At 41.2% G+C, this 15,524-nt stretch overlaps 1 protein-coding gene across 2 annotated transcripts; it reads left to right on the top strand.

The window, feature by feature from the left end:
• Positions 1-6,314: 6,314 nt before the first annotated feature.
• On the top strand, positions 6,315-13,940 carry LOC116737218 (P2Y purinoceptor 14-like). 2 transcript variants are annotated; one of them, XM_032590243.1, is made up of 2 exons: positions 6,315-6,809; positions 12,017-13,940. In XM_032590243.1, exon 2 carries the CDS (start codon positions 12,019-12,021, stop codon positions 13,051-13,053), a length of 1,035 nt encoding a protein of 344 aa, XP_032446134.1. In that variant the 5' UTR covers positions 6,315-6,809; positions 12,017-12,018; the 3' UTR covers positions 13,054-13,940. The 2 variants fall into 2 exon arrangements, with proteins under 2 accessions (XP_032446134.1, XP_032446135.1); XM_032590244.1 differs by lacking the exon at positions 6,315-6,809 and adding an exon at positions 6,816-6,987.
• The last annotated feature ends 1,584 nt before the right edge of the window (positions 13,941-15,524 follow it).

The raw sequence follows: 15,524 nt of genomic DNA, 5'->3' as shown, positions 1-15,524 counted from the left end.
TGAGCTGCATTCACTGAGCAGGTGTCGGTTTTGGATCTACAGTGTTGTTTCAGCAGAGATGAGCGGAGATGCTCCACTTCCTTCTGGCGTGTCGAACATCTTCCTCCTCCCTGCTGGGTTCCTCTTCCTCCCATTATCCGGCTGCAGTGTCCACAAACACCCAGCCTGGGAAACACCTCCGGTTAAATATGGAACAAAACAATGCAAAAATACCTCAATATCAGAATTACCTTTCTTTACACAATCAATAAAAAATTTAATTACTTTCAAACACCCACAATAAAATCTACTCTGACAGCCTGAAAGTTAGAAAAATCACTAAAACATCATTAAATCCTTGCAAATATACTCTAATCTGGCACAACCCAGACTTTCAAGCATTAAACAAATCAATCTAGTATTCATCATGGGCAGAAAAGGGAATCACTCAAATCCAACATATATTTCACAATAATCAGTTTATATCTTTTGGTGATTTGGTCCAGAGGCTTGGAGTTGGGAAAGAAGAGTTTCTCCACTACCAACAACTTAAACACATCATTAAATTCAAAACATCCTTAGTCAACTATTTATTGGAAACACCAAAATTATTAGCAGAATTCATGAAAACTTTTGATACGAGGGGTAAACTTGTATCCAGATTGTATCAATTAATTTCCTGGACAGACATAACAGCAGCAATCCCAGAACACAAATGGGAAACTGATCTGACTTCTGGATCAAAATCTGTAACATGTTCTCCGCCACCAGTAACACAAACTTACAACTAATACGGTATAAAACAATTCATAGGTGCCACATTACTCAGAGAAAAATGTTTAAAATGGGTTTTACCATTTCTGACACTGTAAGCGTATTGACAACTATTTCCATGCCATTTGGACCTGCACATCTGTTCAACTCTTCTGGATATTAATAACCAAAAACTCTCCGCCATTTTGGCTTGCAGAGTCCCAGTTTCTCCTGTCTACTTGGTAACCACACTGAAATTGAACATTTTCCAGATAAATGCAAAGATCCATTTCTAGTTTCTCTATCGCCAAGAAAGTAAAACTTCTCAACTGGAAATGAAAAAACTCACTATATATTAACATCTGGACAAACCTTCTTACTGAATATATACATCTGGAAAGGATTACCATTATCAAAAAGATAATCTAGCTCTATTCATCAATATCTGGAACTCATTATTGGAATTCCTCAAAATAGATTTAACACCTGGTGGTGATGCCACACACTCCAAAAATCTCAAACTAAAAACTAAAGTCACTTTCACTTACATATCTTCTAAAGAAGTTTTATTAACCAGTTAATTAAATCAAAGTTTTTTCAGAATCACAGACATAAACACATTCACAGGATTTTCTTGCATTGAATTAATCCAACTCATTATGTTTAGTGTTTGTTCTTCGATTATTGTTGAATATTACTATAATTATTATGGTTGTTACGGTTTTGTACTACCATCTTCCTAAATAATGAAGCCATAAGCTTCATCTCCGCCTTTCTCATTCGGTCCACTTGATGACGAAACGAAAAAAACCCAGACTGGATCCTCGGCTTACGTCAGAAATAAAAACGGTACAAATGTTTCTTTTCCACAAAATAATAAAGAGTAAACAAGAGAGTCTAAAGAGAGAGAGGTCAAAAAACTGTGGCTCCACTAACTCTGCCTAAAATCCTTAACTGCATTAGATATGCAAATTTAAAGAAGGCTTTAGTTTAGTCCACTATAATAAATTCAAATGCAGATTTAACTAGTAATCATTTTTACCCAAATTATCATAAGAAATAAAAACATAATTTATCCTAAAAGTCTGAATGAACAAAACTGAATTTAACTTCTACAATCATCATCATCGTTATTATGATCACAGATGATAATCTTGAGTATTTGGTCGGTCGGTGCAGAGAGGGGAATTATGGGGGATTATGGGGGTTTATGGGGGACTATGGGGAATTATGGGGGATTATGGGGAATTATGGGGGATTATGGGGAATTATGGGGGACTATGGGGGTTTATGGGGGATTATGGGGAATTATGGGGGACTATGGGGGTTTATGGGGGACTATGGGGGATTATGGGGGTTTATGGGGGATTATGGGGAATTATGGGGAATTATGGGGGATTATGGGGAATTATGGGGGACTATGGGGAATTATGGGGGATTATGGGGAATTATGGGGGACTATGGGGGTTTATGGGGGATTATGGGGAATTATGGGGGACTATGGGGGATTATGGGGGATTATGGGGGATTATGGGGAATTATGGGGGATTATTTGGGACTATGGGGGATTATGGGGGTTTATGGGGGACTATGGGGGATTATGGGGGATTATGGGGAATTATGGGGAATTATGGGGGATTATGGGGGACTATGGGGAATTATGGGGGATTATTTGGGACTATGGGGGATTATGGGGGTTTATGGGGGACTATGGGGGATTATGGGGAATTATGGGGGATTATGGGGGATTATGGGGAATTATGGGGGATTATGGGGGACTATGGGGAATTATGGGGGATTATTTGGGACTATGGGGGATTATGGGGGTTTATGGGGGACTATGGGGGATTATGGGGAATTATGGGGGATTATGGGGGATTATGGGGAATTATGGGGAATTATGGGGGATTATGGGGAATTATGGGGGACTATGGGGGATTATGGGGGATTATGGGGGTTTATGGGGGACTATGGGGGATTATGGGGAATTATGGGGAATTATGGGGGACTATGGGGGATTATGGGGAATTATGGGGGATTATGGGGGTTTATGGGGGATTATGGGGAATTATGAGGGACTATGGGGGATTATGGGGAATTATGGGGGATTATGGGGGTTTATGGGGGACTATGGGGGATTATGGGGAATTATGGGGGATTATGGGGAATTATGGGGGATTATGGGGAATTATGGGGGATTATGGGGATCTATGGGGGATTATGGGGGATTATGGGGGACTATGGGGGATTATGGGGGTTTATGGGGGACTATGGGGGATTATGGGGAATTATGGGGAATTATGGGGGAGGCGTCCCAGACCTCCATCAGGCTTACTGTTAGTGAACTAATGATATTTTAAGTTTCTTTTTTCTTGTTTTATTTTATTTAATTTTTTTTCCAATGATATCATGAAAGTAAAATTAAGATAAACACAGAAATAAATGAATGAATCAAAACAAGAGGCAGAATACACAAAGAGAAGAGGTGAACGTGGTCTAAACCGGGATCACATCACATTTCGCCTGGTCCGTCTTTTAACTGCGATTGTTATAAACTGTCAGGAGCTGCGGCTACTGCAGCCCCTCTGGTTCCTCTCTAGGTGGCGTTCAAGAGCTCGGCTGGTGTAGTCTTCTCCACAGGTGTGTTTTTTGCACACCTGCAGATCATCAGTGGGAGCAGAAGCGGAGCGGCTCCCCGGCTGTTCTGCATCCTTACTGATAGGTATTTTTCCTTCCGAACCTAAATAAAAGAAAGAACCACAGACAACGTATTATGAATTTTATAGCCAAGCTTTTGCAAAAGGAGAAAACACAGAGAACTGCTCCTCTGACCAGTCCACCATGTGTTCTGAAACTCTGCAGTAGAGCTTGTCTTTTTATTAACACAAAACAAAAGCAAAGGGGGCTGGTGCTGACAAGATTAGGAGCCCCCGAAACGAACACAATCAAACACAGTTTTACGACTAAGGAATTTCTACCTAGGGGACAGTCAGGAAAAACAACAAAGGTCGTAAAACTTCTGATACAATCAACTAGCAACCCAGTTCCTAGGTGTGATAACTAATCAAAGGTCTGAGAAACACATTGTTAACTGTTTCACATGAAGATAAACAGACAGTAGTGACTTCCAGGTCAGTTCATACACACATAAGGAAGAGAATCACTTTAAAAGAAAATCACAATGTTCTTTAGACTGAATGTAATCTGAAGGAATAATAAATGATAATACCAAAAAATCTCTAACACTTACCTGTCCTGAGTCGGTGACCAGATCCAGCCCGACCTGAAGTCCAGGTTTTCCAAGTACCATCTGAGGGTCAGTTTGCAAATCCGCCCCGTTCTGCTATGAACCAGCTGTCAAGTCCGGAGATCCCGGTCCAGCCAAACCCGTCCGACCGTCCGGCCCCGGAGACCTTTCTGTTAGGAACCATTTTCTCTCCTCCTTATTCTCACCGGTCTAATCTGCCTCCAGATCGCGGACCGACCGGGACAGGACCCGGTCCGACCCGGACCGACCCGGTCCGCTTCCACTCGACTCCAGACCAGACGCTCCTGCGGACCCTTCGTTGAACTTTCCTTTAGTTTTTCTGTAAATAAATCTTTAATCAGTGTTTGTGGGTTCGGAACATCATGTCATACATGTGACAAAAAAAGAAACGGAAACGTCTCAGGGTCAAACCAAACCACGAAACAGCAACATGTCAGTCACACCAACAATAAGGAAACCAAGAGAGAAAAGTCAGCATCTGAAAAATATATATTTAAAAACATTAGAATAAAATATATCATTTAGTAAATAAACAAACTAAAATGTAATTAAGCTAAAAATACAGCAAATTAATAAAGAAATTACCTTGACAACAACATGAAACAAACAGTAATGTCCTTCTATGGTATATTTAATATGCTGCATTTCTGTAAACTCAATCAGGATTTGATAATTAATGTTTTAATCAAGGTCTTATTTTAGATTTAAGGGTTATTCTTTATACTTAGACATAATTTACTATAAAATGATCACATATTTATCTCAGCTGATCCTAATGCTGGTCAAAGTGAAATATTTAAAATGTTTTCTGAGGTGAACATTTATGTATTGATGCACTAAAAAACCCTCTAATTTATCCTGAGTTTATGGAAATATGACGGCGGATATTTTTACTGAGAGAGAGAAAACGAAGGGAGGGAAGAACCGAAAACAATCAATCTGAATCCCTTCCTGTTATCTGCTGAGACGAGAAAAATTACTTTAGGACAGCAGTCACAGCCTTCACATCATTCACAGCCTTCACATCATTCACAGCCTTCACATCATTCACAGCCTTCACAGCCTTCACATCATTCACAGCTTTCACATTCTGTCAGAACGACTGCACGCTCTCAGGCTGAGAGCATCCTCAAGTCTGAACTCTTCTCTGTTGAATCTTAAGTCAGCTGTTTGTCCTTGCCGGGTTGCAGTGGTTGCTGGTGCCTTGCTCATTGGTCTCTGGGTGAGAGGCGGAGTCCGCCCTGGACATGTGCCTGGTCCTTCGCAGGACAAACAGACACACTGTGGTGGGAAGCCGAAATACCCGGAGAGAGAACTGGTACGTGGGAAAGCACAAACCCCAAGCAGGCCGGGATTTGAACCCAGAACCTCCTGGCTACCAGCTGCTCTCTGATTTTATTAAACTCTGATCGCTCAGTTGAGCAAGAGGTGATAAAATCTAGAGCTTCTTTGACATTTCACTTCAATTTCCTGTGAGTTTCTTGGAACCAAAAAGCTAATGTGCAGGTTTAGAAAGTGTTTCAAACTGTTTTCCTGCCTTCTTTCTCGCTTTGCGGCCGATTCAGACATGAGCCAAACCGGTCTCCAAGCGGTTTGGCTCATGTCCAGGCTGCAGACCAGCAGGCCGAATCTGTATTGTCCTGGGCGGTTGGTGATCCGGCCTACTGGTGTTTTACGTCTTAAAGAAAGAGTTGGAGGAAGGGCGTCCAAAGCATTGGAAATATTCCTCAGACGGTATAAACAGGAACAAACCAGAGATTAAACGTGATTTTTCCTGAAACTTTGGTTTCTGAACAAGGATTCAGCCAGAGACTCGAGGATCTGCTGTATCTTTGCTGTTATTTTTTATGGTGCAAAGATGATTACTTGAGTTTTCTCTTCATTAGTTGGATAAACCTTTGTCATCCAATCATTGATTGAATCCAGACAGTTAAGTAAAATGTGCAGTTTTTAGACTTTATTAAGATGAAAAGAAATATACAACTGGATGTGTGGAAAGCAGGTCAGAAGGAGCTGGCGATCCCGGACAAGCCCCCACTTCATCAGTACAGACAGGAAGTCGGTTTGTTAGGAACCAGATCAAACCCTGATTTGTGATTCCATGTTGCTGGTCTGGCTTGAATTTTAAGCAGCAGCCGTGGCAGACCCAGCAGAGCACGCCATCACCCCCAGTTCTCCCAGTTCTCCCAGTTCTCCTCCTGTAGGCTGAAGGGCAGGTGAATCTGCAGCTTCCTCCTTCTGCTATAAAATGTCATTTATTTTGAAATATTTGCATAAATTAGGTGGCTTGCACAACGCTGGATGTTGCACAACAGCCTGATGTTCAAGAGGCTCACTGCAGCAGATCGTCGTTCAGAGTTCACACGTCGTCTTCCTTGGTTTTCTATTTGATTTATTGTTGGATTTAAACCGAACGTTTTGTTCCACCTCATGTTTCAAACATGAATTCAACTGAAAAGCTTCTCATCTCCTCGTGCGCTCTTCCTCCGACAGCCCAAATCCTCACCGTTTGGTTCCCTGGTTTCTGTGTAAACACCCTTTAGGTGTGAGCGTGTGTGCACACGTCTGCATGAAATCATCGCTACAGCAATAATATGGGCATGCAGTGTTTGCCACAGTGATGTGGTTTTGTAGAGTCATTAGCGGAGAGAAGTCGTGAGGATGACCAGAGGAAGCAACGTCACACAGGAAGTTTATCTCCAGTGCAGCTCATCTGCCCTCATATGACTCAGTTCACAAGGAGGAGCTCAGACTGCAGGAACAGGCAACATCTGCACGGACGGCTGCCGCACAGCTGGCTCTGCTGGAGGTGAGCACACACATGCAGGACATCAGCTGGAGACTCACACCACACATCTGACACTTTCACGCCTCGACTCGCTTCGTTTCTGATTACAACGTCCCAGATGGATGAAAAACTCTGATCCAGCAGAGATCAGATCAAATCTGCTCTAAAGGCTGAAATAATGAGGATTCACTCAGAGCAGGTTGGAATATTTAATCAGACTGAATGTGATCTGGTAGAAAAGTCCAGAACTTTCTGTGTTTCTCTGATTCATCTGCTTCTGTAACTGATAACGCTTCTTATCGCATTTCATAACTTTGTGTTTCGTCACATCGTCAGGCTGATTCTAGAGATTGCTCCAAATGTTAGTTTTCTCTTAAATGTGAGCAGATTAAATAAAGTAAAACAAAATAAAAGTCAATTTGTGACAAAAAAGAGACAAATTATGAATCAAATGAGGAGCCAAAGGTTGAAAAGAATCCAAAAGATTGGATAAAAGTTTAATACTGAGTCATTAATAAAATGCCAGATTTATTTAAACTCTACAGGGCAAAATAAGATAAGGAATAATAAAAACAAATGTAATGAAAGCCTTCTCTGCATCCTGATGTGAATCATAACCTGCCGTATTCCTGCTGGGTTTGTTTTTCACACCGTTAGAACATTGAGCTGCTCTATGATCACAATGCAAAGCTGTGGTTTCAGTTTTTCATAAGTGGAAGTCAGAGCTATAATTACATGGTTGGACTTTTCCTTCCGGCCGTTTCTCCAGGAAACCTGATCACAGCTTCGACATGCCGGCCGCTGATCACTTCTCCTTTTCTGGCCTTTCAAGCTCAGCGACGCTTTTCGAGTCTCGCGTTCTGCCAGAGCCACTCAGGTGTAGTTAACCCCACATGTCCACCAGGGGCCAGAACAGAAGGGGGCAGGAGCTGCCTGGCAGTTACCTGAGCGCCTGACAGCAGTCAGAGTCATCCGGATAAAAAGCATCTGATGAAGGCTGGTGAGGATGACTCTGGTTTGCATGAAGCTCAGATGACCAAACCACAGGAAAATCACACATGCTGCGTCTTCCCACAATGCATTGGAAACAGGAAACTCCAGAAAGGATGACCTGGCCACACTTTTCAGAAACACAAACACAGTTGTTTTGGAAAAGCAGCACAGCTGTGGACAGGAAGAATGAAATTTAGTAACATCTTTTTACACTGGGGACTGTTTTGCTATTTTTATGAGAAAGATTTGAAAGTTTTAAATTTCTGTCATTTTCCGTTCAGTCTGGAGAATAAACCGGTGGAGGGAACACGCTAACAGGGAACACGCTAACAGGGAACACGCTAACAGGGAACACGCTAACAAGGAACACGCTAACAAGGAACACTTTAACAGGGAACACGCTAACAGGGAACACGCTAACAAGGAACACGCTAACAGGGAACACGCTAACAGGGAACATGCTAACAAGGAACACGCTAACAAGGAACACGCTAACAAGGAACACGCTAACAAGGAACACTTTAACAGGGAACACGCTAACAGGGAACACGCTAACAAGGAACACGCTAACAGCGGAGCTAACGTTTTGCTGAAGGTTAAACGTTTTCAGCCGCCTGACGCTTCAGCTACACGCTAAAGGTTAAAGTTCATGACAGGATGGCAAGAAAAAAAGAGCAAAAAATAAAAATACAAATAAGAAAAAAAACTAGAAAACATTGATATAAAATAAGCAAATAATAAATCAATTAATTAATTAAAAACCTGAAATAGAAAATAATTAAAAATTATTTAAATAAATAAAATAGATGAATCAAAAATAAATGAATAAAACCAACAACAGAAATTAGATTTATAATAAAATAATAACTAAAAATGATTGCGGCAGGACTTCTGGAATCTCCTCTGGACAGATTGATCCGTTTGTCAATAATTCACGTTTCTGTATTTGGAAAAGAGAAACACGTCAGATCAGCACTTCCTCCCTGACATCAGGCACGGTGGTGGAGGGGTTATGCTCTGGGCTTTAGACCTGAACTCCATAATCCAAGTTCAGACTTTGGTCTTGATGTTTTTCCATGTTATCTCCTGACAGAGGAATAAAGCCAATATTCAGGCGACGCTCCAGTCTCAGCCTGCTGCTCTCTGCTTCACTGGAACTGCACTCGCTTTGCTTTCTGGATAAACGTATAAAAATAATTTGAGTGGTTGATGGAACCAGTGTTTCTGTGCAGAAGTGGATCAGAACCAAAGGAACCGAGCTAGAAAAAGTTTCACTTTAGGTTATTTATGTGGCTCCGTTTCACACTGAAGCTCATCGCTGAGCGAAGTTCAGGCCTGAGCCCGTTTCCAGCTTCAGTTTCAAACTCTGGTTCTGGTTCTGCTTTTCCTGTAAATCTGTCCGTCATTACATGAGATCATCATGAGACAACTGCAGATCAAAGTTCATCCGATGTTCAAATATAACTTAGAAACTGACCAGGAAACAAACTGACTCAATAAAATCATTTTTAAAAGGTTAGTATTATTATTATTTTTCTTTTTTATGTTGGTTATTTTTCATTAGTTACATCTTATTTTTTATTTTTAATTATTTTAAAAATCTGCAATGGATTTCAAAACCCTTTGTCTTATATTTATTTATATTTTTAACATTTAATTTTTAACATTTGAATTATTGTTTAATTTTATTTATTTTTATTTCTTATATTTTTTACATTTTTATTGTAAATATTAAAACAAGAAGCTAAGTGAGCTTCAGCTTAGCCAGAAACAGCCCAGATCATCACTCTGCCTCCGCCGTGCCTGATCCACAAACCGATTCGTTGCTTTTCGTCTTCTTCAGCTTGCAGACGGTTCTGTTCTGTTTACAGGTCTGAGTGCAGCTTGTGAGATTTAACCAGAAATGTTTTACTCTCAGTTAATTCATGAGGTAGAGAAGGATTGTCATTTAAATAATGACATCCTGGTTAAAAATCTGCGTTTTGCATTAATTCAGCTGATGTTTGTAAAACTGGTCGACAGGAATCTTCTGAAAACATCAACGCTGCATCAGATAACGAGTGTGAAGCCCTGAGGAGGTTTGCATGAACGCAGTCGACCGAGTTCCAGCGAAACGACGTTACAATGACTCAGCCTGTCGCACGAATACCTGTCAGAGTTCTGCTGTATTTGTGTTTGTGGTGATGAAACTGCAGTAAAACATCCACAATCCGTCTAAGAAAATCAGTTTCTGACCTCATTTTTAGTTGCTCTCAGCTTTGTTTACAGGAGAAACTCAGAGAAATTGTAAACATAGATGTTAATTATGGCTTCAGTCCTGCTGCAACGTTTTTATTTTCACTGACAGGAACAACTTGGATCTTCAAGTGGTATTTATAGCCTTCACCAGAATGAGAGAGAGCAAAAATATGAGCATGATGAAATGTATTTTTATGCTTCCTATCTTTGTCACCTCTCTGTTTCTGCTAAACTTGTTCAGTGATTGTGAAACTGAGCTGCAGGAAAGAGAAGAGGCGTTTGCTCTGAGAGGCAGCAATATTATACTAATGAAAAATACTGAGAAACGTTGCTGCATTCGTTAGTGTTATTATTGATGTGAAGCCGTTTATGATGTCATGTTTTTACAAACAGCAGAAAAATAATCTTTAGACAAACAGCAGTCAGGATTTAACCCTAAAATAACCGAGCGAGGACAGGAAGGCCTCCGTCCTCCATCCTGTTTTCACAGGAGTGGATGAAGGAGCGCCGTTGGATCGGGATCAATCGGAACAGGAAGTTGCAACCAGGAGTCAAAGATGCTCGTTATTTGCAGACGTGGTTCAGAGCAAACAGAGCGCGGCGCTGAAGGCTGCTGGACTTAAAAGGAGAAGATCAGGAGGAAGCAGCTGCACAGATTTAGTTGTTTACATGCGCAGAACATCTGGAGGATGATCTGCAAACCGTGTCACAGTGCGACTGATTTAACCTGCCGATGGGAGGCTTTTATGGCTGGATTCTGGTGCCGGCCCAGACGGATCCAGAACCACTGAGATGATTTAACCGCCCGTTTCTCCTGTAGGAGCTGACCGCCTGCAGGGGGCGACGGTCATTTCTTCAAACTCAGTCAATCAGCCAAACGTCTGTCTGGCTTTAGGAAAACAAAAATAGGAAGTTGAGTCTGTTTGCTGAAAACTGATGAGATATTTGAAATCAACTCTTGTAACTTTCTGAAATGTAATAAAAAAAGCAAAACAATCTCCAAATTTCCTACAGAGTAAAACTTTCAGTTAAAACTTTTGACAAGTTGAAGACAGTGTCAACACTCGAGTTCAAAAGTATAAAATGTTGTGCAGAACGCTGCTGACAACGCTCAACTGTTAGCTTTGTTTTGACTGATCTTACCAATATGGAGGATTCTGAAGTGAGACCCAACCAGCTGTAGCTTCAGGTTAAGACAAATTACAGATTAATGTTTATGCGACAAAAACTGGTAAAGATTTTAACTCAACAGCAGAAAAACTGCTGAAATGTAATAAAGTGGCAGAAACATTAGAATAGCAAGACTTTAAGCTGATGTGCATAAATAGTAAGACTGTCAACTGAAAAAAGATGAACAAGACAAGATGTTACTAAAGATCCCGTTGGTCCAAACAGTTGAAGCAAGTGTTCAAACAGGTGTTCAAGTGTGAAAATTGGAAGAAACCTTCCTGCATTGAGGATGGAAAAGACAGAAGATGAATCTTAGACCTGCATCACAAGCTGAGGGCAGGAATAAAACCTTTGGTAAAATGTAAAAAAAGTGGCATAGGCTTGAAAAGTGTAATCTGTTGACTTAAAGACCAGATGATCTGAGGTTGGAGTTGGATGAAAACTGTGGAAATGTCTTGACTTGGTGTCCAACTTAGTGACATGTAACACTAGTGAAACTCTGAAATGCCGTATTTATCACTGGCAACCAAAGAAATGACATTGGAGAAATTCGCTCTCACTTTGATGAACAGCTTTTGATTTTACATGGATATGTGGTATTACTATGGATATACATGTAAATTAGCATAAACAGAATGGATTTCATAAAACTGGCCCAGGGCAGCTGTGGCTACAGTCCAGCAGCCTGTCATCATCAGCGTGTGAATGGGTGAATGAATGTAGTGTGAAGCACCTTGAGATCCTCTGGACTTGATAACACTCTATACAAGCATAGGCCATTAACCAGTTACCATTTATTAACGCCATCTTGTCTTTTTTGTTGCCAGGAATGGAGACCCTTAATTCGTCTAACACCAACAACCAGTCCAACGTTCACAGCATCTTCACCAAGCAGGTCCTTCCCCCTTTCTATATCGCCATCTTCGTTCTGGGCCTGTGTCTAAATGTTGTGGCCGCCTGGATCTTCTTCAGAGTCCCAGCAGACTCTGGTCTGGTGGTCTACCTGAAGAACATGGTGGTGGCTGACCTGCTCATGCTGCTCTCCTTCCCCTTCAAGGTGGTTGATTACTTGGGTTATGAGAGTTTCGACCTCGATGTCATCAGGTGTCGCTACACAGCCGTACTCTTCTACTTCTCCATGTATGTTGGAATCCTCTTCATCGGCTTCATCAGCCTTGAGCGCTACGTCAAGGTTGTTTGCCTCTCCCCTTCCTCCTCCACCATCTCGTCTTCCAGGTCCAGATTCGGTGTTGTGTCTGTGCTACAGCATATACAGAGGGCCACTTTTGCCCGGGTTCTGGCGGTCCTCACATGGAGCCTGCTCTTCCTGTGCTGTGCCCCCAATGTCATACTGACAAGCAATCTTGAAGAAAAACAGTCTGGGAAATGTGTGGATTTGAAGACACCACTGGGCAAGGAGTGGCACAAAGTCTCAAGCTATATCAGCGTGTCCTTGTTCTGGATGACACTTGTTATTGTGACTTTCTGCTACACATCAATCGCTCGCCAGGTGTGCAAGACGTACCGCCGCATGCGCCGCGACACCATCGACATCTGCCGCAAGTCCAACCGCAGCATCTTCAGCATCCTGGTGGTGTTCTTCATCTGCTTTGTGCCATACCACGTCTGCCGCGTGCCGTTCACTCTGAGTCAGTTCAGCCATTCAGGCTTCAGCTCAGATGTCCAATTTTGGCTTTTCCAGATTAAGGAGGGAACGCTCTTCTTGTCAGCGATGAATGTCTGTCTCGACCCTGTGATCTACTTCCTGATGTGTAGGACTTTCAGAAAGTCCCTGCTGAGGAAACTGTCAGTGAGAGCAAGGAGGAAGTCGCTTACCACTGCTCAGAGTCTTAGCAACATCTAGGAGAAGAGGACAAGGAGTCAGAGGACAAAGAAATATTTAGCAGCTAAAGATAAGGGAAGCAAAAGAAAGAAGGCGGTGAGCAGTGATGAAATCCTTGGCGACTACCCAAACTGGACTATATGGAGACCAAAACCAGTCCTTATGGGCTGGTATCTTTTAGATCTTTCACTTCTCCACCACACCTGAATCAACTGATAATCTTCCAGATCATCAGCTCCAGATATTAGCATCCACTAAGCTTCAAAGGTGCGTAAAACTTGAACTGTGCAGAAGCCGCAATGATGGACATTGTTGCTGAAATTACGTAGTTTGACTATAGTGCCGTGTGGACCTTGCAAACGTGCCAAGCTGTCCAGAAAGAAATCTGAGATGATCTGAGCTTTGGAACAGAGTCCATAATGCTCCTGGGAGATCAGAAGATGGGTCCATTGTGGCCATTAAGGACTGATTATGGTCCACAACAATACTCAGATGGGCCTTAAAGTTTCAGTGCTGCTCAGTTGGTTCCAAGAAAATATTCCTCCCTACCATTAGACCAACACCAGCAGCCTGAACCAAAGCAGAACGGATCCAGGCCTTCATGTTTACGCCAAATACTGACCAACCAGCTGAACCTGAGACTTTCTGGACCGGGAAACTCATTTGACATCAGTAACTACTATTGATCCGATAACCTGCTACTCACTAGATATTTTCTCTTTTTCAGAACATTCTCAGAACATTCTCTCTTAATCTGAGAGATGGTTGTGGGTTGAAATCCTCGTAGATCAGCAGGCTCTGAAAAACTCAGACCAGCTGTCTTTTTGCTTAGCTTGCAAAAACAGCAAACATGCCTTTTATTTATCTATGTCACTTTTATATTCAATAAAGCATTAACTTGTGTTGAACTGTTTTGATTTGGCCCATTTCATGGGGGAACGGTGACGTCTGTTTTTAATTTAACTTTTTCTCTGCTGCCATCTGGTGGCCAAAATCTATAATAGCAGGATTTCTGCACAGGAGGCGGTCGGTGTGGAGGAAAGTTAGGCTTTTATCCAGTTAGATATGTATAGATGATTAGCAGTAGCACATGCCTTGCATCAAGAAGGTCCCGGGTTCAAATCCCTGATATTTATACACACAAACCTGTATGTAAGAAAAACAAATATTTTATGAGACCAAAATAGAGTTAAAAATCTCACTACTGGGAACAAAACATTTAGGACTTACTTTGGGAACAAACTCACTTTAATCATCTAATTGAGTTAAATAAACAACGATAAGTTATGGTGCATGTTAATTTGAGGTTAAAGTTAAATAACTTGATAAGGATTTTTAGTTTTAAACTGTTACAAAACATCTGGTTGAAACCTTTCTTTAGGAAATCACTGGAAATAATCCTGAAAACAAATGAGTAAATAAGACTAAACCATAATGTTGAGTTAGTTTTAAAGAGTATAACTTCTAACTGTGCATCTTCATTTTATTGCAAGACTGTTTCACATTAAAAATATTGCATTAGTAAATGAAAATCCTAAAAAAAGATTTTAGTTTTTACAGAGTGAAGGAAACTGGTGAACAAAGTTCTTTGAGTAAAATGGGCTTTTGGCATTAAAAGTGTTTGTTGGTTTTAAATCCTCAGAAATAAATCTGGTACCAGAGTGAATGTTGTAGAACATGTTGGAGTTTAAAGAGATTTACATTTTTAAAGGCGTCATCTCCTCTAAGTTAAGTTTATTTGTTTCCTGTTCCAAAGAGCTCGACTACAGAGAAGTTCAGGAAACCTGCAGACTCCGTCTTCCTTCATGGTTCAAAAACATATTTTCACTCAGTTCAAAAGTTTTGTTTGAGACCTTTGAACGGATCCAGGCCTCAATATTTAGCATGCTAACTTATCGTTTAGCTGGCTAATTATTTAGCGTAAAAATAAGTATTTATCTTGCTAACTAAACATTCAGCTTGCTAGCTAAATATTTAGCCTCTATTTCAATCTTTAGCTTTCTAACTAAACATTTAGTTTGCCAACTAGATATTTAACTACCATGTAAACATTTAGCTGCTATTGTGAAGGTTTTCCCATCTGTCTGATCAATACATCTGATTATTAGCTTCTGACTGATACCGATACTCGACTTTCTGTACAATCACAACTTGAGGGCAATCATCGTCAAGCCAAAGCAAACAGACGGAACGATCATGAAACCACTTCCTGATGTTTTGGTCGCACCATCTGTTATGAAGCCACAGACTCAACTGTCTCACCCTCCGCTTTTCATCTGCTTCAGCAGGATGAGCCATCTTCACATCTTCTTCTACTTTGACATTTTCTCCTGAAGTGGCCTTGGAGAAGTAAAAGAGAGCAGAATTAACCCAGATTCTGGCCCGGTTTCTTCTTTAAAGAACACAAACAAGAATCTGGCACTTCAGATATGTGGGAACTTTTACGCTGACAAAAGAAAAAGAAAAATTGCATTGTCATCATTTTTTAATTT

The sequence above is a fragment of the Xiphophorus hellerii genome, chromosome 18, assembly GCF_003331165.1.
Source record: "Xiphophorus hellerii strain 12219 chromosome 18, Xiphophorus_hellerii-4.1, whole genome shotgun sequence".
Taxonomy (NCBI): domain Eukaryota; kingdom Metazoa; phylum Chordata; class Actinopteri; order Cyprinodontiformes; family Poeciliidae; genus Xiphophorus; species Xiphophorus hellerii.
The sequence above is the reverse complement of the archived record's forward strand: the minus strand, read 5'-3'. Positions and strand labels throughout refer to the sequence as shown.

Coding starts and splice junctions, on each gene's coding strand:
- LOC116737218 (XM_032590243.1), top strand. CDS start 12,019: ATGGAGACCCTTAATTCGTCTAACACCAACAACCAGTCCAACGTTCAC.